Source organism: Setaria italica, chromosome III, assembly GCF_000263155.2.
Source record: "Setaria italica strain Yugu1 chromosome III, Setaria_italica_v2.0, whole genome shotgun sequence".
NCBI lineage: Eukaryota > Viridiplantae > Streptophyta > Magnoliopsida > Poales > Poaceae > Setaria > Setaria italica.
This window is the reverse complement of record NC_028452.1, coordinates 6,770,950-6,798,301: the sequence shown is the minus strand read 5'-3', so window position 1 is coordinate 6,798,301 and position 27,352 is coordinate 6,770,950. Positions and strand designations below refer to the sequence as shown.

Genomic DNA, 27,352 nt, shown 5'->3' with positions numbered 1-27,352 from the left:
TAACTTATCTCATTCTGGCCCACACGGAATGCTATTATTAGTAGTTTCGATTTAGTAAAACAAAGGAAACATCGCTCGGCCAAAATCTTTCTCTCGTTTTCTTTTGCCACCAATCACTCACTTTTTCAATGTCTGTGACACATTCAATTTGTGATTCATCTTTTGTTTGAGTTGTCATTTTGTACTGTTTTATTGGGCCGAAAGCCCTATGTTATTTTAGTCAGCACAAACATTAAGCCCATGCCGTTCCATCTCAGGGTGCGTTTGGCAGAACTCCCAGAAGTGATTCTCTGCTGAATCCAGTAGGAGTCCTGCCAAATAGTTTTTTAGAGAGAAGTGATTCACTGTGATTATTTGAAAAGAATTAAGAGGTTTGGAGCTGAAAAAAAGTAGATTCTCCTGATTTTGTGAAGTAATTCTCCATCCTAATTTTAAGAGTTTATGCTACAGAATCAAAGGAAATCACTTCTCTTAGAGAATCAGCTCCTATGAAAAATCAGAATCAGATGGAGCTCTGCCAAATACATCTTATTCTCGGCCAAAGCACCAAGGTGATGCTGTGTTGCCAAGTTTATGCATCGGTCCTATTGCACCGATAAACTGTGAGTTATAGTTTTAAGGTTTTTCTAGGATTTTTTTTTCTGAAAAATCAACATTAACTTTTAAAAGATGAGTTTAGCTTTCTAAGTAAAAAAACTATGAAAAACTCAAAATTGAGCTTTACAATTTTTCATATAGACTTAGTTTTTTGAGCTTCTAGTTTTTCGAAAACTGCACGAAAATTTTATTTCTAGTTTTTCACGTTGAGAATATGACTGGAAGCGAGAAGAGGTGGATAAGATTTCTGGTTTCGCACATTGGACGATCTGACGGTAAAATGGATTAATTTATCAAAGAAAAGGCTAAGGAGGAGAAACCCAACACTCCACGCCACGCTCTTCACCTCTTTTCGTGCACTCACTTGACCACTCCCTGGTTTTCATCAAAAAGCTGAAACTGCTTCTCATCACAAATTAAAGTTTGAAACTGAAACCAGCCAGCCAGCGCCCCAAACAAAAGTGTCACCCGTTTTTGTCTCTCTTGCATGCCACGAGCGTGCTGCACGCTTGCCTTGCACAAGTGTTGCTTTGCTCGGAGTGGATAATCGAACACTCTCTGGCATATTGCTACAGTAGTGTTGGTGCGACAACCTTCGTGCCGATCGATCCAGTTCTCGCATTGCAACAAGCCGCGCGCGCCGCCGACCATGCTGTCGCCGATGACGACCTCGCCGGCCGCCGCCGCCGCCACTCCCTGCTTCGAACTCCGGTCCGCGGAGCGCGTGCCGGAGACGCACGCGTGGCCGGGGATCGACGACCACCCGACGGTGAAGGCGGCGGCGGGGGGTGACGCGGTGCCGGTGGTGGACCTGGGCGGCGACCCGGACGTGGCGCGGGCGGCGGCGGGGCGCGCCGCCGAGGAGTGGGGCGCGTTCCTGCTCGTCGGCCACGGCGTGGCCGCGGGAGTGGCGGCGCGCGTGGAGGAGCAGGTCGCGCGCCTGTTCGCGCTCCCGGCGGCGGAGAAGGCCCGCGCGGGGCGCCGCCCTGGGGAGTTCAACGGCTACGGTAGGGCGCCCCGGCTCAACTTCTCCAATCACATGTGGTCCGAGGGGTACACGTTCCCGGCGGCCGCCGTCCGCGCCGAGTTCCGCCGCGTCTGGCCCGACGCCGGCGACGACTACCTCCGCTTCTGGTACGTCACGTGCTTTCTGCATTGCGATGTCACGCTCCGCGTACGCTTGCTGACGTGTGGGCCCGCGTTGACCGCACGCGACCAGCGACGTGATGGAGGAGCACCACGCGGAGATGAGGGCTCTCGGCGTCAGGCTGCTCGACATGCTCTTCGGGGCGCTCGGGCTCACCGACGCCCAGATCGCCGCCGGCGAGACGGAGCGGGAGATTCGCGAGACCTTGACGGCGACGACGCACCTTAACATGTACGTCAAAACCTCTATGACCAACCTTTTTCTTGTCGTACGTACGTGCTCCGGCTCTGACGATGTCAGTGTGTCCGTGCACGGGCTGCAGGTACCCCAGGTGTCCGCAGCCGGAGCGCGCGATCGGGATGGCGGCGCACACGGACTCGGGCTTCATCACGATCATCTTGCAGAGCCCCGTGCCGGGGCTGCAGCTGCTCCGCCGGCAGCCCGACCGGTGGGTGACGGTGCCGGCGCCGCCGGGCGCGCTGGTGGTCGTGCTCGGCGACCTCTTCCAGGTGCTCACCAACGGCCGCTTCCGCAGCGCGCTCCACCGCGCCGTCGTCAACCGGGAGCGCGACCGGATCTCCGTGCCCTACTTCCTCGGCCCGCCGGCCGACATGAAGGTGGCGCCGCTCGCGGCCGCCGTGCCGCCGGGGACGAAGGCTGCGTTCCGAGGCGTGACGTGGCGGGAGTACCTGGAGATCAGGGAGAAGCAGGCGATCAGCGTGGACGCATCGGTGATGAAGATGCTGCAGGTGGCGGAGGAAGAAGAAGAGGGTGGAGTGCCTCCTAATAACTAGCTTGAACTCCCTCAAAAATAAAAATAGCTAGCTTCAATAGAGAATGTGAGAATAATGTATAGGAGCTCGAAAATTTCAAAGTTGGAACCTTAAAGGTTAATGTGCAGTATGAATGAAATGAAATCGTGGGTTGGAATAGCGAAGGAAAATTAGTTTAGTGGTTAGAGCACCTGAGTAACATTTAGCAGATTCAAAATTATATAAAAAAAATGGCCGTTCGCATCCCCTGCGTGCTCCGGTTAGCCCGGCGTCTGTCGACGGCATGCACGAGATGTGGCCGCGCCTCTACATCCATCTATCTAACCAGCAACGCTGTTGCCACTTCTCCGTGTCGGGCCCTGAGATGTGGCCACGAGCGCAGGAGCGTCCGCAGGCCCGCGGCGTGAGCCCCTGCACGATGGCCAAGTCGTCCCCTGGATGAACAATCGCGGCGATCGACGAGCTCCTCTTCACCAGGAACAATTCTTCCTTTCCTGTCTCCTCATACCACTCTTTCATGTAATCAGCATGATTTCTCTGATGTAAGGGTATGAACAGTCCGTGGTAAAAAATAACGGCCTCCACGTTCAATATATAAATGAGTCTCCGTTAGCTGAAAAAACGGACACCATCAACTGAGAAGCTATTCTGTCTAGGAGATGCAAGTTGCTGTCTCATGGTGGTCATTGTGGGAGCAAACAAAAATTATCCCAGAAAAAAAAAGTTATCCTACCTCTATCATGAGAAACTGTTGATAATCAAAATGGTTAACAGCTTGCCCGACCAAACTAAAATGGGTCATGCACTCATTTACTCATTTTTTTTCTATCAATTCTTTTGCCAGTTAAACAATCAGTTTAAAACTACTACTTTTGTGAGCTGATCTCCTTCCAAGAAACAACAATTTGAAGCACAAAGGAGATTGAGTTGTCAAGTCAATTGTGAAGAAAAAGCTGAAGTATAGTGAAATTGGTAAACAACTTGATTGATCAAACTAAATGTGGCGGATCCACCTCGGATTAGCCTAATTAAGGCACCGTTAAGTCGCCTAACATACGATACTCGGCCTTAATCATGCTAACTCGAGATGCCGTCGGATTTCATCCGATTTAACCACTTTAACAGGATCGAGTTTAGCAAAACCCACACGAAGGTGAACGGTTCCAGAGAATACAACAGGTCCAGCAGTAGATTACAAGTTGTTACACACTTAGTAAAAATCAGAGTTTTAGCAAGGTTCAAAGGAAAACAACAGAAGGTAAAAGAGCGGAAGCTAAACGCAGGGGTCGGACGTCCTTGGTGAGGCCAGCAAAGACGTCAGTGATCCCTCTCCTCGCCGTCCGAGGAGAGATCCCACTCGACCGTCCAACCCGGAGGGAGTTGGGGCAGCCAAGTGCCAACAGAAGAAGACTCGGGAGCAGCGACTTCACCTGAAAAAGAAAAGCCACAACAAGGCTGAGCTACTAAGCTCAACAAGACTTAACCGACATGGAGTAAACTTACTCCACCACTCCTAGACATGCAAGGCTCTTTGGCTGAGGGGTTTGTTTGCCAAAAGCACTATGTGGATCCTTATTTTCAAGGTTTTAGCTCATATTCCAAGTTCATTATCCGGTCTAAGTTAGAAACTTACTCTAAGCAAACATAGAACCAACCAAAGGGTATATAAACATCATCAAGACCATGTCATCATCATCAGATTTCATTATTACTCAGGGTAGCATAGCGATCAAGCAGTCTCAAACTGTGAGAGGCAGACGAATCGATTCGAGTTCTTTAACCATGCATGGTGAACCTAACCTCACGACATCCGCGCACCACCGAGGGTCGCTTCCTGTGTCGGCCTTCCCCATCAATTCCCTAACCCGTGTCGGGCCCATTTCCTTTGGTGCAATGTTCCACAGACCCGGCCTCTGCCGTTCTGTGACCACGCTTGCCACCACGTGCGGCCGCAGGGGAAACTCCGTTCCAAGGACAATGGGGCGACCGCTCACGTCTAGGTTCAATCCGGTACTAGGCTTCCTCATCCCATACTGAGTATGAGGTTAGTACTATCAAACACTTGATCACGAACACCACCACTGAGCCTTAGCAAGTTCCATAGACAGACGGGGCGATCAGCCGACCACCAAAGAGTTAACCAAAACCCTGCCCCGTCCATCGTCCTTATAGTTGTAACAGAAGAGAAACAACCAACTCCTATAACTCGCGAGTGACAGGAGATCACTTGACTTTTACCGAGTCCTATTTTAAGCATTGCCACTACTCGAATCCGACAGACTAGTGTTCAGATCAAGAAATCTAAGTCATGCATCTATGGTTGCAAACAACTCCTATACGTAAATGCACAAACAAGATGAAGAAGGCATGCGCAAGTTTGGGAAAAACTGGGTTCATGCTTCGGGGCTTGCCTTCAAGCGAGGAACTGCTGGGGCGGCTTCGGCTTCTGGAAGCGGGAGCTCGGCTATAGCTTCGTCTTCTGGCGCCGGGTACAACTCGTAGACGTCATCGGCGAGATGTAACTCTACACGAATGCAATGCAGGGGGTTAGCTTTAGCACTTAGACGGTTATTTCAACAGTAACACTTGCAAGTTTTAGCTCGGACACCGGTAGCAAGGCTACAGAAAAGGTGGGGAAGTTCACTGGAGTTGGTGGAGAGCAAGGTAAAAGGATCGGATGGAAAGAGACTTATGATCTGACCCTTAGGCTAGAGGGATAGCTGTGCTGGGGGTCCTCAGACTTGGCGCAGAGAAGTCCCTGATTTTTATACATATACCCTCGGGTCAAAGAAAAGGACACAGCCGAGCCCTCGGGCGAGGCGGAGAAAGGGTCGGCGAAACAGACAGGGTCGGGCGAGACGGAGAAGGGGTCGGGCGGACAGAAGGGGTCGGACGAGGCGGAAAAGGGTCGGACGGACAAACAGGGTCGGGCGAGGCGGAAAAGGGGTCGGCAGCTTACCTTCGGTTTACAGGTGAAGCTTAGGGTCGGGAAGGAGCAGACTTGGACGGAAGGATGGAAGCACTAGGACTTGGGCAACGGCGATGCCCGGCGGCGCTCCGGCGGCGGCGGTGCTTCTTGTGGACCACAAGCAAGCTCTAGCACAGCGCGGAGGAGCAAGCGGCTGGGTGGATTGGGGAAAACGGTGTTGAGCGGAGAGGAGAGTTCCTCAGGGACTTGGGCGGTAGCGCTTTGAGCACGAAGTAGGGGAACAAGGCGGGAGGGCAGCGATGGCGAAGGGGACTCCGGTGGGACTCTGGCATTCCCTTTTATAGCTGCGCGGGAAGAGAGAGAGCTGGAGCAGCACGAAGACCGGGAAGGAAACAATGGAGTGCGCTACCATGGCGACGATTGAGCAACGAGGGCGGTGGAACAGGACTTCGGGGACGACACCGTCGGTCATTGGGCACCAGAGACAGGGCGGCGCAGGCGCGGTTTTGCCGGTGGTTGAGATTTGGCGGAGGCGGGTGTCGTCGTGCGGCGGATCTGATGGATGTGACCAGGGGAACGGCGCTAGAAGCGAGGGCGCACAGGTGAGAAGACAGGCGGGCTACGGTCGCGCGGGCGAGCGCGAAGCAACAGACTGTCGGGGCGCAGCTCTGACAAGGCGGGAAAGGAACTGTCGCGGCCGGGGTCGGGATTGGTGACGGAGGAATCGTCGCGTAGCGCAGTCCGGGACGGCGCGACTGTGGAGGGGCGGCGGAAAAACCGGGAGGCCTCGGGCCTTGCAGCCGGGGGTCCGGCGAGGTGATGATGGGCGCGAGCTGCGAGGCGCTGCAGAAAGGGTTGCAGAGGGCTTCCACTGCGATTGGGGAAGAGGGCGCGGGAATCCATCCGGTCGCGGCCGGCGACGGGGCGGAGCGGCGGGGGTCGGAGAAAACGAGCCACGTGGCGGAGAAGCTCTGAAACGGGCATGCTACTCGAGTGCGTCTGTCTCGGGAGATCTGGGGTAAAGATTTTGCGGTCCACCGGTCAGTCTCGGTTGGCCCACTGCTCAGATTGAAAGGAGACACTGGGGAGACTTAGAAGGAACCGGTGGGTTGGGTTGGGGTCGGCAGGGTCGGAACTGGGGCTGGAGGTTGAGCACTTAAACTTCGGGGAAACTGAGACAGGGGGATTAGGGACTCGGATTAAGATTAACTTGAAAGATTTGGGATCGGTCGTCACACTAAATCGATGGATCGACGAAATGTAATGAGCTGACTCCCATGCTGTCGTAAATAGCAGATGCACTCACTACTCATTTTCTCTACCAATTCTGTTTCCACAAAAGTATTATAATAATACTCTATTTTCCAGCATGCTTGACCTTGTTAACGCAGTTACCCAAGCACACCTCAGCTCCTGAAAACTTGCAGCACATGACATGATGTATTTTCAAAATGAATCTATAATTATGAGCCAGTTGCTAATAGCTGAAATTATGCACCACCTGTAAATTATGAAATTATATTATCAAATTATCATCATTCCAATCTCCACATTTCTGTCCATATGAATTTGTATGGTACGTGCATTTCAAAAGCATGATGTGTGTTTACTCAGACTTTGAATTTGTTCCAAGACTACTTTGTGATATTGGAGCTGCCCAAGATTTATTGCAAGTCCGAGAGCTTGACAAGGGGCTCAAATAGATCAAGAAAGCCACGCCTATGTTTCTAGTTTTCCCTACTAATCTCGGTCAAAAAATATTGTAGGCTTCTAGTTCCTCAATATATTAGCCTAAACTTTTGCGAGGGAATGCTGCTTTAGATAGCAGAGCGATTCATAGTTTTGAGTTCTCGTGGTACCTAAACATTAGGGCAAGATTTACTTTTAGTCCATTCCATTAGGATTTGGGATTTTGAGAGGAACATTAATTTGAGCCACTGAATTCGTATATATGTGGACATTAGTCATTGGTTGTCTGATTGATGTCGATCGAATAACACATCATAATAAGAGGTACAATATTGTTAGACGGCCGAAATCATTTTTTTTAATCAATCAAGATATGTCACTCGTCATATGAGATATGACCCTCAAACGGCCAGAACCTCATATGATCATCTTCTACTTCCCACATCTTCTTTCACTGTGTCTTACCTTTCACAGTTTCACTCTTAAACATCTCACTCTTTCCTCGTTCCTCCATGCCACCATCTCGAACTATCTTTGGCGGCATCCCTTGGATCTACACTCACATGGATTGTCACCGTACTAATAAGAGCATGATTAATAATTTAGCCTCCCGCTGGTTTTATGCTAGCGCCACATCAACTACAAAGCCCACTCGTATAATAGTTTGATGTTGATATATGCTACACTATTAATCGATCAGCTAGTTGGAAGTTTGCAGGCTGCTTCTCTTCTCTCATCATAAAACTCGGCCTACGAGCGTTAGTGAAAGAAGAAGGTCTCTCACGTGGATCGAGAAAATTCTCGAATTTCTATCCCACCCTTACACAGGGAACCTTAACCTATAAGAGTTAGGTCGGCTCTTAACCATGTGCTTTGGCGTGGGACAAACAAGGGGATCTTTTAACCCCAGCCTAAAATTCACCCTGAGGAGGTGCTTCTAGAGCCCTCTGACCAACTCAGCTAGAGGGCCGTTCGCTCTCTTCTCTCATCTTTCCCCCGTCTATTTGCCAATCATATGTGTATTTACAATTGAAAAGGAAAAACGGACAAGAGAAGAGCACACCGGCGAGGTTTGATGCTGCCATGTCTCTCTTCGCCAATCCACACAGAAATATACTTTACTTCAAACACAAAGAAACATGCAGTAACCAATTACTAGTAGTGTACCAATGCGGGACAGGCATCATGCGGACATGCACAGGCTCTACTTCCCTCGATCGGCGATTTGAAGGAACACACACATGAGCAAATGAAAACGAATATGAAAAATATAGCACGATTTCACTTGATTTTCAAAGACCGGCACGTCGATGTTGGCTAGCCGCGCCGCCGCCGTGCCTTCAGGAGTGCGACCTGCGCCACCTCGCCACCGTCGGCGGCGTGCCCCTGGCCGGCGTCGTCGCGTGGCGTCCCTGCTTCCTCCCGCCGAGCGGCGTCCTGTCCACGCCGCTGTCGGAGTCGTCCACCCTCGACGCGCCCGCGCCGCCGCGGAACAGGAGCGCGGCGCCCCAGCCGAGCAGCCCCCGCCGCCGGCGGCTCTCCGAGCTCAGCCGGTCCACCTGCGCCTGCAGCGCGTGGCACTGCACCTGCATGCACGAAGCGAGTATCCATCAGCCCACGCGTCACGGGCTGACGCTGATGGCAACCACGAGCGACGACGTCCATGGCGGTGGACGGACCTGGAGGCGGGCGACGTCCTCGCGGAGGCGGCGCAGCTCGTGGTGCTGCGCGGCGACGACCTCCCGCTTCGACGGGCACCGCGCGCCGGCCGTCCCGACGGCGGCGGAGGGGAGTTCGAGACCGCCGGCGGGGGCGGGGCTCCTGCTCTGCAGGTCGCGGAAGGAGGAGCCGCCGCTCCACTCGGCGAGGCGGTGGTGGCCGAGCTTCCCGCCGCCGTGCTCCGACAGGAAGAGCACCTGCACCACGAAGCGCGCCGGCAGGCGGTCGTTCTGCACGGCGTGGGCCGCCGCCTCCGCCGTCAGCTTGCGCGGGTCGATCAGCCGGCACAGCGACCGCCGCTCCTCCTTGCTCGCGCGCGGGTGTGCCTGCACGCACGACGCCATCAGTCGTGCTGCAAACCTGATGAAGTCTGAATGCACATGGATCGACGATCATGCAATGGATGCTCATCCCATTTTCTGATTATTTATCGTTCTTGTGAAGCTCAGATTGGATGATCACTTGCACTAATTCAAATCACGCAAGATTTTTTTTATAAAAAAAATCCCGTGTTCCAACAACCTTAAAACGTTTTTGTGTATTATTGTTTGCATGTTGGATCGAGCTCGGAAAAAAGAAGTGTAGATGAAAGAAGAGAACAGAGAACAAACACAGTTCGCAAGGGGACGACCAGCACGAACATGCATGGAGAAGAATCCATGTGCAACGACAGACGATTCTCTTGTTCTCGAGCGCTTGTGGATTCAGGTACCTCACGTGATCTCGATCAGGATCTCGTTGTAGCTTCCATACAACGAGTGATTTGTCTGATTGAGAGGCCAGAAAGTAAGATCCCTTTTTACCCTCTGACGTGACTAGACGTCTAGTAGCGCTCGTGTTCGGACGTAGTGGGGGTGAAGCACACTGTAGATGTTGCAGTAGTTTTTTCCTCGCGCAAAAGGACAAGTGCTGATCGCAGAGAGCAGTATCAAAGAAAACGGGAAGAGTTTAAAAATTCATCATCTTGGACTATTTTGAATTGTTCATCAGGGAGATAGAAGCTCTGCATGAAACTACTTGATGTGAGTTAGGGCCTGTTTGGCAACCATGTGTTAAAGTTTAACACCTGTCACATCAGATGTTTGGATGCTAATTAGGAGTATTAAACATAGGCTAATTACAAAACTAATTGCACAGATGGAGTGTAATTCACGAGACGAATCTATTAAACCTAATTAGTCCATGATTTGACAATGTGGTGCTACAGTAACCAATTGCTAATGATGGATTAATTATGCTTAATAGATTCGTCTCGCGAATTAGCACATGGTTCTGCAATTGGTTTTATAATTAGCTCATGTTTAGTTCTCCTAATTAGCATCCGAACATTCGATGTGACACTGTTAAAGTTTAACATCTCGTATCCAAACACCCCCTTATACTCATATTTGTACTCTCTACGTTGATGGTCCAAGTCGAACTACTGCGGTCAAGCACACAGAAACATGTGTCTGCGCCGGACAGTACCAGGCCGGTTAAACCTCCATGGCTTTTTACCACGAGCGCCAGTAGCATTCGTTCAAGTGTCCAACTCAACAGTCATCACATCGCTCCACGTACCGTACCTCGCCTCTGCCTAGATATTCGTGCGCCAATCACATCCTAGGCACACACACCTTTTTGGCCTTTCACACGTCACAGAGCCAACGGTTCCCCGTCCCCGAAAGAAAGAAAAAAAAGAAAAGAAAATATACAGAGCCAACGGGAGAGAAGGACGAACTGTAACAAGTTTTTTTCCCCCTTTTTGACACGGTGTGTCAGAAGATTTGCCACGCTTAATGATTTGTTTTGTCACGAGCAACACCATTTGTTACTTCAGCCTTGAAATCAACCGACGAACATGGACATTTCACATATGCATGTGACCACGTGGCTATCCGAGGTAGTCATTTTGAATTAATGTGGGAAAGTAAAATGTAGTAGGGTAGGTAGTGAATCAATAGTTGGATGGAGAAAAATCAACATTTGAGATAAACAATATGGTTTTGCATTTTCCATCAACCAACTTCTAAAGATCAACTTAGGACACTAGTTTCTATAACTCAACTTAGGTAAAAATATATTATTTTCTTAGCCCCATTTAAGAAATAAGGTAGTACTATCAAAATCTAAGTTTAGAAAAAAATGAGTGGAATTACACCAGCCCTTTTGAGGTACCTTCAATGTTTTTATCCTAAGCGAAGTGATCTTGTTGCGGAGTATAAATGGTGATCTTCCTTTTAGTGTCAAGTGAACTTTTGACCCTTTTTACGACCATAACTAGTAGAGTACACACAAAAAATAGGATTTTTCCATAGAACGTATTCAGTGATATAATTGTGAGTGAATGCCGGAACCACATTATTCTTCCTCACAAATGCAGGGCAAATTCTACTTTCAAACGCGTTTAGGTTTGAAACACGCCATTATCAATCCGGCAAGATCACTGTAAAAGAATGGGTGGAGACCCTTCTTTCTTATCAGTGCAAGATGGCATAAATAAACATAAATAATACCCATGATAATGTACGGACCATAAGTTAAGCAAGCAATCCATGGGCATGCATGATTAGACGCAAGAGAGATAAGTATGATTGCTCCCATGTCCTGCAGATGATGGATGATTAAGCATGCTTGCGCACTCACCTTGAGGTAGGTGTCGACGGCGCGGTAGAGCCCGTCGGCGGTGGCGCGGGCGTGCGCCGGCACCGCGCGCGCCAGCTCCTCGAACTCGACCGGCCGCAGCCCGGCCTCCAGCGCCGCCTCCGCCAGGTACGCGTCCACCAGCCTCGCCACCCTGGCCGCCGCCGCGCCGCCCCCGCCGCCACTGGCGCCCTCCCGCAGGAACCCCCGCACCAGGCGGAGCACGAGCGGCACGTCCAGCAGCGTCGGCGACGGCGCGCACGGGGCCAGCCCGCCGAACGCCGGGATCATCACGGCGCCCAGGGAGGCCTGGTCCAGCCGCCGCGCGGCGCGGGCCTCCAGGTCCCCGAGCAGCGCGGCGTCCGCGCCCACCGTGCTCCCCGCGCGGAGCAGCCGGAGGAGGAAGTCGCACGTGATGCCGTCGCCGCCGCCGCCGTCGTCGGGCGGCAGCGCGGCGACGAGGGACTCGAGGAGGAGGCGCTTCTTGAGCCACGCGGCGGTGGGGCTCTCGGGGGGAAGCAGGACGAAGCGGCCGGAGGGGGAGGCCGACGCAGCGTCGGGGAGCCACCTCGCCGCGTAGTGCGACAGGACGGAGGCGAGGCTGCTGCTGCCGCCCGACGCCGCGGCCGCCGAGGGAGGCTTGGACCTGATGGCGGCGATGGTGCGCGCGAAGGCGTCAACGTCGTTGACGACGCACGAGTCGTCGCTGGCGCGCGAGGGGGTGGCGGCGGAGTAGGAGAGCCGTGAGGACTCGGGGGAGGAGCCGTGGGCCGTGGGCTCGACGGCGCGGGTGCTGGCAGCTCGCGGGGACGGGGACGGGGACGGGGACGGCATCATGGTGTGCCCGGCCGCCGGCGTTTCTTGGCTGGCGGCTTCGTCGGGCCGGCGAGCTAGCTAAGGCTGGGAGGAAAGCTCTGTGTTGGAACAGGCGCTAGCATGGGTGGTGATGTGCGAGAGGCCGGGGGACTGAGGAACTGATGGCCATGGATGTGACGCCGCCACAGGCCACAGCCCACATTATGTGCCAGGGACATCTGGCGTCTGTTTTGGCCCAGTGGTACCATAGTTGGGAGTGGTTTGATGGCTCTATGACCCACGTGTCATAATGCTAGTTATTTTTATCTAATTTTGCATAGTCTAGATCTATAATTTTTTTTTTGCATAGTGTAGTTTCTGCTACACTTGTGGGCTGTGGCGCTGTTTGGTTCCTGCTGCATCCTACCACAGCACAGGTGTGGCTGTGTCATAGAGGGCGGCGTGAAAATTCGATGTCATAATATGTGGCGAGAAAATTAGCAGATTTGCATGCGGCTGATTTTTTCGGCACTACCACACTTATGGCGTGGCAGAACATGGCAAGGAACCAAGCGGGCTCTAATTTTGGTTCCATATATATTACTGTAAAAAAAATTGAAATAACACAGACTGTCGTGGTAAAATAACATATAAATGTTATATGAGATTCTTCGGCTCCAGAGGAATCGAGAAAAAAAACCTGTATTTGGAAATGGGCCTTAGAATTACTGAACAAATCTCCCTACCACTGAAAGATTTGGTCTTATTTTATATCCAAACAAGTTGAACTCCTTCGGAAAAAAAAAGAAAAAAGAAAAAAAAAGGGTTGAACTCCTATCTTCAAGATAGATGTGATGTAGGCACTCCATTCCGGTATGAAAGGTTGGCATGTGTCGACTAACAACACTTTTTTTCCCCCTCTAGTGCTCGATTTCCGCGGACACCACGTTCCACAGCACGAATCATGGCGACATTTCACTGTTCTGTCATGTGGGCCTAACGTAGAGCGGGCCTACCAACAGTGGCAAACCGAGCCCAAAGGCATAGGCCTGGACCAATAATGGACTGACCACTTACCTTTGCCCTCAAATAAAAAAAAAAATGGACTAGCCGTGCATAAACACATACACTTCGTTCTCGCATATAAGTTCGGTACAATGGTTATTTCGGGTCTTTCTAAAAGACATTGCTAGTTTTTTTTTTTGGTTGCTGGCAACTTGTGCTTTATGTTGTAACCATCGTTGCAGAAAAGGTTGCATCCAGTTTCTTTTTCCCCTTCACTCAGGACGTGAAACGCTGAGCTGGACCTGAGTGCTACTATTTTGTTATGAACAGTAAGCTACTAGTTCACCGGTCCTATCAGAGATGATGGGCACTGCCGGCCGGTCGGCGAGGACATGCAAAGTCGCCGCCGGTGTGCGCTGGCCACTGTTCGCGCAAGTTGTTTCTTCTCACTGCGGATTAAAGGTTTCCTTCGTCGTCTAGCTGTGATACCACTACATTGTTCTTGAGTGAGTTAATCCCTGTCATATGTAATCTCAACTATGTAATCCTGACATTCTCCCTTCTTAAACAAATCTGCAGCGCTCCTGCATTATTTTTTTTTTAAAAAAGATACCACCACATTGTCTACATGCAAGCTACATCTCATTTCGTAAATCATTTTTCAAAAAAGAAAAGTGTAGACCGAGCAAAATACTTCCTTTCCTTTTTCAAAGAAAAAACATGGATTTGGAATACGAATCACATAAAAACTACAATTATTTCATGGTTAACTCTCATACAAATTTGTATATCTAAGACAAATTTCGTATTAAATATTTTTAATCTATAAAATAATCATGAAAAATACTTAGTATAATTTTTTAATGTAAGACATATGGTAGATTGGTCAACTACATTTCTGGTAAGTAAATCGAATTTAAATTTTGCTTAGGGGTTAAGCGGATAATATGAGTGGGTGAGGAGAGTAAAATAGCCTTTTTCCATAATTAATTCATCACGGAAGGATTATTGTGACACTGCAAAGTGTCAAAGGGCAGGTGACAAGTCGATCGTCGGATCCCCTGCACGCATGCCATTTTTGCACGAGATTTGGTACTCATTGCACGGCCAAAACTGTAAGCGCAGGACAGCAGCGCTGTCCCCTGTAGCTCTGGGCCAATTCTCTGTGTTCTCCAAAGGCACTGACACGATAAGATGGACCAAAAGCCGAGCACCTTTTCGGCGGTAAATCTGGTCAGATATCCCAAGATCTGGCTTGCTAAAGCTGCTCTTGTTTGGTCACTGGCTTTTTCGCCTTTATTTTTTCACAGCAGATGTATAGCATTTCCATCAGGCTTTTGCTTGCTCAGGTATAGCATTTCCATCAGGCTCCAGCTTCGCTGCTGCTGTAATGTGTACTGTAATGTATCCATGAGTTATAGCTTTGGTTATATCGTATATCATGTTCCAGTTCTAAAGCCAGTGAAATGGACACCGCACACAGGGATTCAAGAGTGACCGGTTATAGATTTGGACAAAATAGTCCTTGAACTTTACCCTATCATATCTGCCAATCTAGTTCTTAACTTTCATGTTTTGATCAAACTCATCCTTATTCTAATGTAGCACTCCATACTGGTGGTGTGAGACTAATGAAAAAATCATTTTTACTTGCTCCTTCTCCTCTATTTCCACAGGCACGTACTGTGCACATTTAACGACTAACGAATGAATAAGAATAGAATATCGGGGGAAAATTATTGCAGTTGATTAAACAGCTACTAACGGACCACTTGATTATCACGATGCGGTGAGGTGATAATTTGGGCTGCATTTGCTGTTCTGATGCGGTGAGGTGATGATAATCAGAACGGATGGCCGCGACCCGCGATCGCACGGGGTTCCGAATCCCGCCGGGCCAAAAGCTTGTGCGCCCTCGGGCCTCGGGAGGCTGGAGCGACCTGGCCTGATGACACGTGTACAACGCGCCCTTCCCCTTCCCTCGCGCTCCCGTCGGCCGTCGCGCGCCCCTGTGTCTGCGCCTCCTCTCGCCTCCCGCCCTCCCCTCCGCCGCTCCCATCGATTTTGGGGGCACCTGGTCGGCTATAAGTAGCAGGCCATGGAGGGGAGCAGGTCCCCTCCCCTCCGGTTCGCCAGCCTCGCGGCTCCCCCCAGCTCCCCCGCGCCTCCGCCCACCGACGCCTAGGGCTCCGCCTCGCGTCGCGGTGGAGGTGGCCAGCATCGCGCCGCCGCCCGCCCCTCATCGCCGCCGGTACGTTCACGCGCGCGCATTGCTTTTGCTACGCATTGCGTGCCGTCCGAGTGCTTGATTGGCCTCTCGATTTTCGGAAGTTTCCATTTTGAGCCGCCTGGATACGGCACCGATATATGATGTTCAGGCCGGAGAAATTTGTTACGTTGGGTGTGCTTCGGCGAATTGGAAGCTTAATTATTCGTTCCCTGGCAACGATAGTCAGGATAAATTTGCCGCGCGGCATGTTTTTTTTTTCCCTTTTCAAATAGTTGGCTCTCGTCATCTCAACGTGTTCAGCGAAATGGAGGCTATTCGTTTCTTGCTGGAACCACACCATTTCGGAAGCGCAGGCGACTGTATAACATCGGGGCTGGCTGCAATGCAGTAATGATTATTATGTGCCTCTCAGTTATGTTATACTTGTACGGCTACATGTGAATGAATTTCGTTTAGGAGAAGAGCGCCGAGCGATCTACGACGATTTCATTTGGTGTGCTAGCTGTGGTGTTGCGTCCTGATTTCCTGAGATTAATAGCTCCTCGTATCTGGCGGATTTGCTAATTTTAAGCAGGAAGGAGCCCATATGTTTATTTTTCGTTGCTAATATCTTCGCGTTTCTATTTGATGTGTTCCCAAAGATCCAGTCTAGTAACCCCCCTCCAAACACATAAAGAACCTGCCGTGTGTTCTTTTTCTTCAGGTGTAGGAATCGGCTTTAATTTCCCATTGCGATTTAGCCATACTGAATTTACCAAATTTTATATGACCAAACGTTCCTTTTCAGCGGTCTTGTTTTGTTTGCATGAAACCTTATTTTGGTCTTCAGAGCTGTCGGTATGCTCATGAAAAACATGCTGATACTAAGCTAAAAATAGCATAAGCTTAAGAGAAATTTGATCATGTCAAGGTCTCGAGACTAGTCCAAGTTCCTTGATAAGCACATATCTAACTGTACCAACACTCCCGTGCTTTTTAGCTGTGGCTTTATGTGCTACTTATGCCATATTTTTTTCAGAGCCAACATCTTAGATTGTAGGCCACCTATTGTGTGGTAATGCTTGTGGAACCCTGCAGACATATTTCTATGAATCATCTGTTGTTCGTGATGCATTTTGACTTTGACTTGCTTGTAAACCCAATACCTTTTAGTCAGTGCAATATCTGATTATTTTGGAGCTCCTTGTTCAGATGACGGGACCTAATAAAGCCCCATTTAGTGGAGTGGCTGAGGATTTAAAAGGAAGGGCAGCTTGCTACAAACAAGACTGGAACCATGGGTTCAGTTCTGGTTTCAGGTTTGCATGCTGGCACCATGCTGTAAATGCGTGTATATCTCATCATAATTTAGCCCATCGTGTTCACTGTGCTACATGAAATCTGTTGTCAGAATACTGGCACCAACGCTCTACATATTCTTTTCATCTGCTGTTCCTGTAATAGCCTTTGGTGAGCAACTGAGCAAAGATACAGGTGGGTTGTCCTCCTTTCAACCTTAGGAGTCGGAATTGATATCCGCAATTTGCAGTTACTACCACGATGCGATGCGTCCTTTCCTTCTAGCTTGCTGTCCTGATCAGTAGAAAAAGAAGAAGGGAAAACTGATTTACCTTTTGGCCTGCATGTCCATTGTTGTTTCAAACAGGGAATATTAGAAAATAATATCAGTTTGCTCAATTACTAGAAATTCATATTGTAGAAGAGAATAATAAAAAAGTTATCCTGAATTTCTTAGGCACAGTTGCTGATGATTAGAAACGATATGTTTCAGATGGTGCACTGACCACAGTTGAGACACTAGCATCAACTGCTATTTGTGGAATCATACATTCAATAATAGGTGGACAGCCACTACTGATTGTGGGAGTTGCAGAGCCAACTATCATAATGTATACTTATATCTACAATTTTGCTAAAAGTCAGCCAAACCTGGGAGAAAAAATGTTTCTTCCATGGGCTGGATGGTAAGGGCTCAACAATACATTATGTCCTGCATTATTCGTCATTCACTTCTAAATGGTACATGCATTTTCCTTTTCATGGGACGTTTTGACAGGGTTTGCGTCTGGACCGCCCTTATGCTGTTCCTCATGGCAATGTTTAACGTTGCAGCTATTCTAAACAAATTTACAAGGTTTGCAGGAGAACTTTTTGGAATGTTGATCACAATTCTGTTCATGCAAGAGGCAGTCAAGGTATGACATTACATAAATTAAATCTAATTCTTAACTGAATTAGTTTTAATTACTGACTACATAGCATGCCACAGGGGATGTTGGGTGAATTCAGTGCCCCTGAGGGTAAAGACCAAAGTCAACCGATATTCCAGTTCCAATGGCTATATGTTAATGGTCTGCTTGGAGTTATCTTTTCAATGGGCGTACTATATACTTCATTAGCCAGCAGGGAAGCAAGATTATCGCTATACGGCACTGGTTTGTCATATGGAACATATATACTTTTGATTCCACTACGGTTTAAAAAACCGACTACTAATGCTCCACATAACACCTGCAGGTTGGCAAAGGAGCTTAATTGCTGACTATGGTGTTCCACTGATGGTCATACTGTGGACAGCATTGTCATATTCATTGCCAAGCAAGATCCCTTCAGGGGTCCCTAGGAGGCTCTTCACCCCGCTTCCTTGGGAACCCAAATCACTCCAGCACTGGACAGTAGCAAAGGTAATTAGAAAGTTTGTTACTATGATTCAAGGATTCAATTGCAGTTCTGTGAGTGTAGAATATTTTTATGGCTATTCCACATGTTTCATTGATGAACTTGCAGGATCTTTTTTCTGTCCCTCCAGCATATATATTTCTGGCTATTGTACCTGCTGCGATGGTTGCAGGGCTCTATTTCTTTGATCACAGTGTAGCTTCTCAGATGGCTCAGCAGAAGGAATTTAATTTGAAGAACCCATCAGCCTACCATTATGACATTTTGGTCTTAAGCTTGACGGTATGTTGTGTTCATTTGTAGTTGCCTTTGCCTCTTTAAGATAAAATTGAATGCTTTACTAGTGAATTTCAACTGCTTATAGGACCGGGAAGACATAAGAAATCGTTGGTGGAAAATAGTTGTTCAAAATGTTTATGTGATAGTGGTCCTTTTTTCCCGAAACGAACATGATAGTAGACCTTTTATTATTGTGTTTCTTCTTCTCATAGTATAAAAATGTCATACTCATACAGACGTTGATCTGTGGTCTTCTTGGCATTCCTCCTTCTAATGGAGTACTTCCTCAGTCCCCCATGCACACAAGAAGCCTTGCTGTCCTCAAGAGGCAGGTTGGTGATTTTCACACTTATCTTGCCTTGTCATCTGTTATACAGTTAACTTTGTTCATCTGCCTTCTCTTTCTTTCAAAATAGTTGCTTCGCAAAAAGATGATCCGAACTGCCAAAGAGGGCATGATGCAGAATGCTACCAGTTCAGAAGTTTATGGCAAGATGCAAGATGTTTTCATAAAAATGGACCTTGGAGGCGACGTGAGTGTTCATCCAGTGTTACACACATACTATATTACTAAGGGTCTATTTTTCTCACTGCATGACCAAAGACCTATTTCGTCAAACTACAATGGCGAGATCTTTATAGAATTTGTAAAGGCTAACTGCGCTGTCCCAGTCCGCACGTTACAATCCTTGCCATTTTGCTGTTGCCTCTATTTTGTTTTATTTTTCTTATGGAGAGGCTTGTTTACCTTTGTGGCGAGTGCTGCAATTTGCTGTCTGAGATCACTTCCCTTATTAATATTTTCAGAAAATTGTTCCAGAAATCATCTTAATAATACTTGTATAAGAAACAAAAAAAGAAATTAGTATCAACTACCTGAAGGCACTAAACACATCTCTGTAAAATGCTGCAGTCTGTTTCTGCCCACAACGAGCTGAAGGACTTGAAGAATGCCATTATTCCAGAGGGGGATGGAGAAGGGAAAGTACCTGAAGTATTTGATCCTGAAAAGCATGTGGAGGCTTACTTGCCTGTCCGGGTGAATGAGCAGAGACTAAGCAATTTGTTGCAGTCCCTGCTGGTTGCTGGTTGCATCGGAGTTACACCACTCATCCAGAGGATACCGACATCAGTCCTTTGGGGTTACTTTGCCTATATGTCCATCGACAGTGTTCCTGGGAACCAGTTCTGGGAGAGGATACAACTTCTGTTCATCACGCCTCAAAGGCGCTACAAGTAAGCCCTTGTTTGCTGCAGTATATTTTTTTTATTTCTTATCACCTTACCATGTTGTGCTTCAGTTGGGCTCAACCCAGTTTTCATTTAGGAAACAGGTGCTCTCAGTGATTATTTGTCTGTTATAACTCTGACAGGGTTTTCGAAGGTGCACATGCATCCTTTGTTGAGTCGGTGCCTTTCAACATAATATCCGCCTTCACACTCTTCCAGCTAATTTATCTCCTGCTCGTCTTTGGGATGACATGGATACCAATGGCAGGGATCCTCTTCCCGCTGCTCTTCTTCTTTCTCATTGTCATCAGGCAGCATTTCATTCCGAAGTATTTCGACGCGAAACACCTGAGGGAATTGGACGCAGCAGAGTACGAAGAACTTGAGGGTTTCACCCCTGCTCCTACAGAGGTATGAAATCCTGACACGCCTATCCCTGTAGAGCCTAGATTGCTTGCATTTTCCCATGTTACTGAGCTGATCTGACCCTTGACGCAGTGCGGCGGCGACGACGAGTCCGTTCGCAGCAGAGACGCCCAGCCTGAATACGCTTCGGAAATACTGGACGAGTTCACGACGCACCGTGGAGAGTTGAAGCGCAGGAACTCGAGCTTCCGCGATGGGAGGCTACTTCAGGTAACATTTTGAGCAAGCAATTCCCTGGGCTTTACAACATGAAAAGCCCCATGAAGAATGGTGGAGTTGTCAGAATTTGATGTCGCTTTTTATTCTGCCCTTGGCAGCTTAACTCGGTCAAGATGACAAGACAGCTTACCCGGAATATGTCGAGGGCTCCAGAGATCATGGAAGAGGAATGAGAAGGCCCTCTTTCTACCCCAACTCCTAGGTAACATTCGGCCTTAACACACTGTACCAAGTACTAGTAGTTACTGTACGTTTCTAGATACTGACTTGGCGCGAATACACTGGGAAGGGCAGGGAAATGTGGCATGGCTGGCCACGTTTAAGAGCCGCAGATTTGTTTGTACTATGAAAAAAAAGGGGGGGAAGAGTGATGCTTGTGTGCTAGCCATGTGCAGAAGAGATGTGACGTGAAATGTTACTAACTGAAAGGGTAATAGAAACAGTTTTTTAACTGTCAATGCTGTCATCTGCAATCGGGGTGCCAGCCTTCATCTGCCATTGTTGAGTGCAACATGTCTACTGTTATTACCTGGTCAAAGCTCGTGAAACCGAGAGCTTCTGACTCTGCGGCCGATTACCAGCACGATCAATCGATCATACTCATATAATCATATTGACAGCTCTCTCTCCTGGGGGCCCATGCTTCGTGTTTTGTCATCGTAGTTTCACATCCAGTAGTGTGTTTGCATTGAATTGAATCAAGTTGTAAGATTACTAACCTTATCAAAAAGAAAAAGTTGTAAGATTACTAAGGCTGCTTACAACTATGCCTGCGTAACCTCTGTCAGAGTAACCTTCTGACATGAAGGAGGAGAGAACTCGGGAGAGATCAACCGCACTTCTCATTGATCAATGTATGGTTACATATATACATGTACAGGCATGGTCACATCAGCAAGCTGGCGCGCACTGGGAACATGCAGAACTCGAACTTCGCCGATGGCCACCTTCTCCCGGACGACATGAATGTCGAGTTCGATGTGCTTGGTGCGCTTGTGATGAACGGGTCTGCGAGACATGTAGACGGTGGAGACATTGTCGCAGAAGACCACAGTTGCCTTGGGCACGTCGCAGTGGAGCTCACCCAGGAGATGGCGCAGCCAGGAACACTCGGCGACGGAGTTGGCGACGCCCCGGTACTCCGCCTCTGCACTGGACCTGGACACTGTGTTTTGTCTCTTGGAGGGCCATGAGATCAAGGAGTCGCCAAGGAACACGCAGAACCCAGACGTAGAACGCCTGGTGTCCGGGCAGCCGGCCCAGTCGGCGTCGCTGTACGCTGTCAACGTCGGTGAAGATGCGGCGCGCAGATGGATCCCGAGTGATGGTGTGCCCTTGATGTATCGTAGGATGCGTTTCAGCATTGCGGAGCGTACCTCCGTTGGAGAATGCATGTGGAGGCACACTTATTGAACGGTGTGGGCGATGTCCGGGCGCGTCACGGTGAGGTACTGTAAAGCACCTGCCATGCTGCGGTAGGAGCTCGCGTCGGAGATGGGCTTGCCGTAAGTTGAGGAGGGCTTCGGCTTCGTGTCGTATGGCGTCGCCACAGACTTGCAGTTCGTCATGCCGGCGCGCTCGAGAAGATCGTCGACATAGTTGGCTTGCGAGAGGAAGAAGCCGTGGGCGGTGCGTTGGACGCCGATGCCGAGGAAGTACTGGAGCGCGCGAGGAGCTTGACGGAGGCCGTAGAGGGATCGCAACAAGTGGCATACGGCGTCGGGTCGTTGAGGGTCCGCGAACCCGGTTGGTTGCTGGCAGTAGACGCGCTCTGTCAGGTTGCCGTGGAGAAAGGCGTTGGAGACATCAAGTTGATGCGCAGGCCAGTGCTTGGTGGCGACGACGGTGAGCACGGTCCGGATGGTCGCCGGCTTCACGACGGGTATGAATTAATGTTTCGCCGAAATCCATGCCTGGACGTTGATGGAAGCCGCGGACAACCCATCGAGCCTTGTAACGGTCGAGAGTCCCGTCGGAACGCAGCTTTTGTTTAAACACCCACTTGCCGGAGATCACGCGAGCGCCGGGAGGACGATCGACGAGCGTCCGCCTCTTGTTCCGGAGGAGAGCGTCGTGTTCAGCCTGCATTGCGTTCCGCCAGGCGGGATCCTTGAGGGCGGCGCGCACCGACGTCGGGACCGGTGAGATGGTTGTTTTGGTGGTGGTCATGGGATATTTGGGGTTTGCCTTGTGGATGCCGGCCTTCGCTCGGGTCACCATGTGGTGCTGAGTCGGCTGCTGTTAGTAATTCCAGCTCGTTAGGTCGTGTCAAGTCTGTTTTTCAGTTTCAATAACTTGGGCTCGTGTACGAGCGCGTCCGTAGGAGCTTGATGCATGCTCCTGTTCATGCAGTGGCTTAGGTCGTTTCTTTTCTGTTTGAGAGTCCGAGATGCACGGCATGCGACTCCGTCGTGGGATGGCACGACAAGACCGGAAGCATGGCGTGCGTGCGCGTTTGTGGTGTTAGTGGCCACATCCGTGATAGTTTGTTTTTCCTATTAATTTGCAATACAGAGTCAAGAAAAGCTGCGCGTTCTAGCAGCACAAAATAGGCTCCGTGAGTTCCAGTTGTATACGTGAGTTCGTATTCGTATTCGTATTCCAGCCATCGCTGCCGGCCGTGACGGCAACAATTGGCATCAGAGCCAGTTACAAGGCTTGGGAGCGCAACCGGGCGATCGAGTGGGCTTTCATGGTGCGCCCACGATCAGCCTCGCCGTTGCGAGGGACGCCCGGGCACGGGAGCAGTGCCGGCGCGTTGGGGAGCCGCGGCGCCAACGGCGGGGGAGCGTCCGGGAGCAGCGACCACGAACGCGGGCTCGTGATCCACAGGGTCACGAAGGAGATCAGCAGCGGCGGAACCTTTCCAGTACTCACCAAGACGAACTACTACGACTGGGCGGCGCTCATGCGCGTGATGCTGTAGGCGCGCGATCTCTGGATCGCGGTGAGCCTCGGGACAGAGGACTACGTCGAGGATCGCATGTCGCTCGAGGTCATCGCGAAGGCAGTACCGGCGGAGATGATGGGCGGCATCGCAAGCAAGGCGACAGCCAAGATCGCGTGGGACGCGATCAGAACCATGTACGTCGACGTCGAGCGCGTCCGCAAGGCGAAGCCGAATACGCTCCGGCGGGAGTTCGACGCCCTCAAGTTCCGTGACGGCGAGTCTGTGGACGACTTCAGCATTCGAATCAGCAGAATCGTCCACCAGCTCGTGGTCCTCAACGACGGGTGTACGGAGGAGGAGATCGTGCGCAAGTTCCTGCAGGCGCTACCGCCGAAGTACGGCCAAATCGCGATGTCGATCGAGACCCTTCTCGATCTCAGCGAGGTCTCCGTGGAAGAACTGATCGGGCGTCTCAAGTCGGCGGAAGAGCGTCACGATCTTGGTGGTGGATCTGGCTCCATCGCCAAGCTCAACCTCACGGAGGATGAGCTGGTCGCACGCATCGCGGCAAAGATGCAGATCTCCGGCGAGGGGTCTTTGGGGCATTCGAGAGGCTCATCATCAAGCCAAAGGCGGGGCCGCGCCGCGGGCGTGGCGGCGCACGTGGAGGATCCAGACCACCCAAGGCGGGAGGCAACGGCGGCAAGGAGATCGCCGACGACCAGTGCAGGTACTGTAAGAAGACGGGCCACTAGGCTCGTGAATGCCGCAAGAACTCGTGAATGCCGCAAGAACTCGTGAATGCCGCAAGAAGAAACGTGATGCTGCAGCCCACGTGACCCAAGTGGAGGAGGAGGTCGAGCCCACCTTGCTGGTGGCGACGGCGATGGTCAACGCAGCGGCTTCCTCTACTCCATCCAGAACCATGACACCGGCGGACTCCTCCCCAATCCACCTCGAGGAAGACAAGCTCTTCGTCCAACTCGGCGGCGGCAACGGCGAGGGGGATTGCACCCGATGGATCCTCGACACCGGCGCGACGAATCACATGACACCGGTGCGCTCCGCCTTCGCCAACATCGACACAGGCATCCGTGGGACTGTGCGCTTCGGCGACGGCTCCGTGGTTGGGATTGAGGGGCGCGGAACCATCCTCTTCACGTGCAAGAACGGGGAGCACCAGATGCTCTCTGGAGTGTACCACATCCCCAAGCTGACTGCAAATATTGTGAGTCTCGGGCAGCTAGAGGAGGATGGGTACAAGATTCTCCTGGAGGGTGGCTTCCTCCGCATCTGGGACCAGTGGCGACGGCTCCTGGCGAAGGTACCTCGCTCTCCAAGCTGGCTCTACGTCCTCAACCTCAACATTGACAAGCCGGTGTGCCTTGCGGCGAGGAGCAGCGAGACGGCGTGGCGGTGGCATGCAAGGTACGGTCACCTCGGCTTCCAGGGGCTAAAGGAGATGGCAAGGAAGGAGATGGTGCGCGGGCTGCCGAAAATCGAGCACACTGATCAGGTGTGCGACGGCTGCCTGGCGGGGAAGCAACGTCGACATCCGTTCCCAGCGGCAAGCAAGTTCCGTGCCGCGCACTGCCTCGAGTTGGTCCACGCGGACCTCTATGGCCCGATCACGCCACAAACACCAGGAGGGAAGCGATTGTTCCTGCTCGTCGTCGACGACAAGAGCCGTTTCATGTGGCTCACGCTGCTGCAATCCAAGGATGAAGCTGCAGCAGCAATCATTCATCTGCAAGCGCGGGCGGAGGCGGAGGCGGGGCGCAAGCTGGGCACCCTGCGCACTGATCGCGGTGGGGAGTTCACGGCGCGGACGTTCAGCGACTACTGCTCCGAGCAAGGGATCCAGCGCCACCTCACCGCTCCCTACACACCTCAGCAGAATGGAGTGGTTGAGCGGCGAAACCAGATCGTGCTTGGCATGGCGATGAGCATTCCCGGCTACTTCTGGGGCGAGGAGGTCACCACGGCCGTGTTCATCCTCAATCGGTCACCGACGAGAAGCGTGGAGGGGATGACGCCGTTCGAAGCCTGGTATGGATATAAGCTGCCTGTGCATTTCTTTCGTGTATTTGGATGTGTGGCGCATGTCAAGAATGCTGCCGGCCACCAGAGCAAGCTGGACGATCGCAGTACGCCGATGGTGTTCATCGGGTACGAGCCGGGATCCAAGGCATACAGGTTCTTCAACCCGAACAGCGAGCGGGTCGTTGTCTCGCGCGACGCCGTGTTTGATGAAGGGTGCACATGGAGCTGGAACAAAGGGCAGAAGGTCCCCGACGCCATCGACATCGAGTCGTTCCACGTTGAGTACGTGACAGTGTCCACGGGCTCAGGCATTTCGGGGGAGCATGGATCCGGCGAAGCAATGCCGGAGCCTACATCACCAGTTTTCCCGGCGCCACCAGCACCTGCATCACCACGAACACCTACGACACCGCCAGGTGGCCAGGAGTCGCACGCGCCCACTACGGCGGCGCCACTCGACTCACCAAGGGAGGCAGTGGAGTTTGCCTCGCCGCCGAGTGAGGCGCTGGACCTCGACGCAGAGCACGACGACGACGCGCCTCTACAGTTCTGCACCCTCGACAACATCATTGGACCTTCATCACCTCCAGGCTGGGCCGAGCGCGCCCTAGACGCTGAGCTGTTGCTCGCGGTTGGGGACGAGCCTACAACATTTGAGGAGGCGCGCAGTGAGGAGAACTGGAGGAAGGCGATGCTCGAGGAAATGGCTTCGATCGAGCAGAACAATACATGGATTCTCGTAGACCTCCCACCAGGCCACCGCCCAATTGGCCTGAAATGGGTGTTCAAGCTGAAGCGCAATGAACAGGGTGTCGTCGTCAAGCACAAAGCCCGGCTGGTCGCGAAGGGATACGTTCAGCAGGCTGGGATCGACTACGCGGAAGTATTTGCTCCGATGGCCAGAATGGAATCCGTGAGAATGGTGCTCGCCATGGCGGCACGGGGAGGCTGGCTTGTGCATCACATGGATGTCAAATCAGCTTTTCTCAATGGCGATCTACAGGAGGAAGTATACGTGCGGCAGCCACCTGGTTTTGTGGCCGCTGGACATGAAGGCAAGGTGTTGAGGTTGAAGAAGGCACTGTACGGGCTCAAGCAGGCCCCGCGCGCATGGAATCAGAAGCTGGACAACAGCCTGCGTGATCTCGGTTTCACCAGATGCGTCAGCGAGCACGGGCTGTACACTCGAGGCGTGGCGACGTCGCGGGTGATCGTCGGCGTCTACGTCGATGATCTCATCATCACGGGAGCCTGCGCGGAGGAGGTCAAGACATTCAAAGGTGAGGTGATGCGCCTATTCCGCATGAGTGATCTGGGGCTGCTCTCGTACTATCTTGGGATAGAGGTGAAACAAAGCAGGGGGCACATCACGCTGAGCCAGGCAGCATATGCACGCAAGCTGCTTGAGAAGGCTGGTCTGGAGGGCTGCAACCCCTGCCAGACCCCAATGGAGGTGCGCTTGAAACTCAGGAAGGATAGCACTGCGGCCGAGGTGGACACTACCATGTACCGGAGTTTGATCGGGAGCCTGCGGTATCTGGTGCACACCCGGCCTGACATCACGTTCGCCGTCGGCCTCGTCAGCAGGTTCATGGAGAAACCCAAGCAAGACCATTTGGCGGCCGTGAAACACCTCCTGCGGTACATCTCCGGCACCATCGACTACGGGATAGTCTACACCGAGCAAGAGAACGAGCACCCCTTCCTGGTGGGTTTCACCGCAAAGTGAAAACGGTTGGTGAAAAACTCCGCAAAGTGACCAGTGAAGTAATACTGCGCATTTGCGCACAAATAAAATGAAAAGACAAAAATTGTGTGCGTGAGTTTATTTAAGTGATCTTTGCAGTACCCGGTTCAGGATTGAACAAAACCTGGGGATATTCGTTGTTGGGATTTGAACCTGGGGATGCTATTTGTGCTATGCAGAAGTTCCATATAAATGCTACGGTGAAATTTCACATCCTACTCTCTGGAAGCTAGAGCCTAGAGCAGGATTTGTTAATCTAGGGTTGCTGAATATATCCAGAAGTAGAGGCTCTGATTTCTGATGTATGCATATGCGGTTGTTTTTTTTCCCTCC

At 51.1% G+C, this 27,352-nt stretch overlaps 3 protein-coding genes across 3 annotated transcripts; 2 read left to right on the top strand and 1 right to left on the bottom strand.

Moving 5' to 3' along the window:
• Positions 1-1,258: 1,258 nt before the first annotated feature.
• On the top strand, positions 1,259-2,662 carry LOC101752969 (gibberellin 3-beta-dioxygenase 2-3). Its single transcript, XM_004963456.2, has 3 exons — positions 1,259-1,731; positions 1,817-1,975; positions 2,067-2,662. The coding sequence occupies exons 1-3, from the start codon at positions 1,259-1,261 to the stop codon at positions 2,536-2,538; spliced, it is 1,104 nt and encodes a 367-aa protein (XP_004963513.1). The 3' UTR covers positions 2,539-2,662.
• A 5,502-nt stretch (positions 2,663-8,164) lies between these two features.
• On the bottom strand, positions 8,165-12,491 carry LOC101761579 (coleoptile phototropism protein 1). The gene is made up of 3 exons (XM_004960774.3): positions 11,480-12,491; positions 8,815-9,180; positions 8,165-8,721 (listed from the first exon to the last, which is right to left on the bottom strand). Exons 1-3 carry the CDS (start codon positions 12,311-12,313, stop codon positions 8,476-8,478), a joined length of 1,446 nt encoding a protein of 481 aa, XP_004960831.1. The 5' UTR covers positions 12,314-12,491; the 3' UTR covers positions 8,165-8,475.
• Positions 12,492-15,200: 2,709 nt separating this feature from the next.
• On the top strand, positions 15,201-20,837 carry LOC101760658 (boron transporter 4). The gene is made up of 14 exons (XM_004960771.3): positions 15,201-15,527; positions 16,698-16,804; positions 16,897-16,979; positions 17,278-17,470; positions 17,563-17,701; positions 17,776-17,941; positions 18,024-18,190; positions 18,294-18,467; positions 18,701-18,796; positions 18,881-18,997; positions 19,378-19,700; positions 19,838-20,105; positions 20,193-20,330; positions 20,438-20,837. The coding sequence occupies exons 2-14, from the start codon at positions 16,698-16,700 to the stop codon at positions 20,510-20,512; spliced, it is 2,046 nt and encodes a 681-aa protein (XP_004960828.1). The 5' UTR covers positions 15,201-15,527; the 3' UTR covers positions 20,513-20,837.
• The last annotated feature ends 6,515 nt before the right edge of the window (positions 20,838-27,352 follow it).

Coding starts and splice junctions, on each gene's coding strand:
- LOC101752969 (XM_004963456.2), top strand. CDS start 1,259: ATGACGACCTCGCCGGCCGCCGCCGCCGCCACTCCCTGCTTCGAACTC. Junction 1,732..1,816: donor GACGACTACCTCCGCTTCTG/GTACGTCACGTG, acceptor GCACGCGACCAG/CGACGTGATGGAGGAGCACC. Junction 1,976..2,066: donor GCGACGACGCACCTTAACAT/GTACGTCAAAAC, acceptor CACGGGCTGCAG/GTACCCCAGGTGTCCGCAGC.
- LOC101761579 (XM_004960774.3), bottom strand. CDS start 12,313: ATGATGCCGTCCCCGTCCCCGTCCCCGTCCCCGCGAGCTGCCAGCACC. Junction 9,181..11,479: donor CCGTCGACACCTACCTCAAG/GTGAGTGCGCAA, acceptor TCGTGCGTGCAG/GCACACCCGCGCGCGAGCAA. Junction 8,722..8,814: donor AGGACGTCGCCCGCCTCCAG/GTCCGTCCACCG, acceptor TCGTGCATGCAG/GTGCAGTGCCACGCGCTGCA.
- LOC101760658 (XM_004960771.3), top strand. CDS start 16,698: ATGACGGGACCTAATAAAGCCCCATTTAGTGGAGTGGCTGAGGATTTA. Junction 17,702..17,775: donor TCATGCAAGAGGCAGTCAAG/GTATGACATTAC, acceptor AGCATGCCACAG/GGGATGTTGGGTGAATTCAG. Junction 18,998..19,377: donor AAATGGACCTTGGAGGCGAC/GTGAGTGTTCAT, acceptor AAAATGCTGCAG/TCTGTTTCTGCCCACAACGA.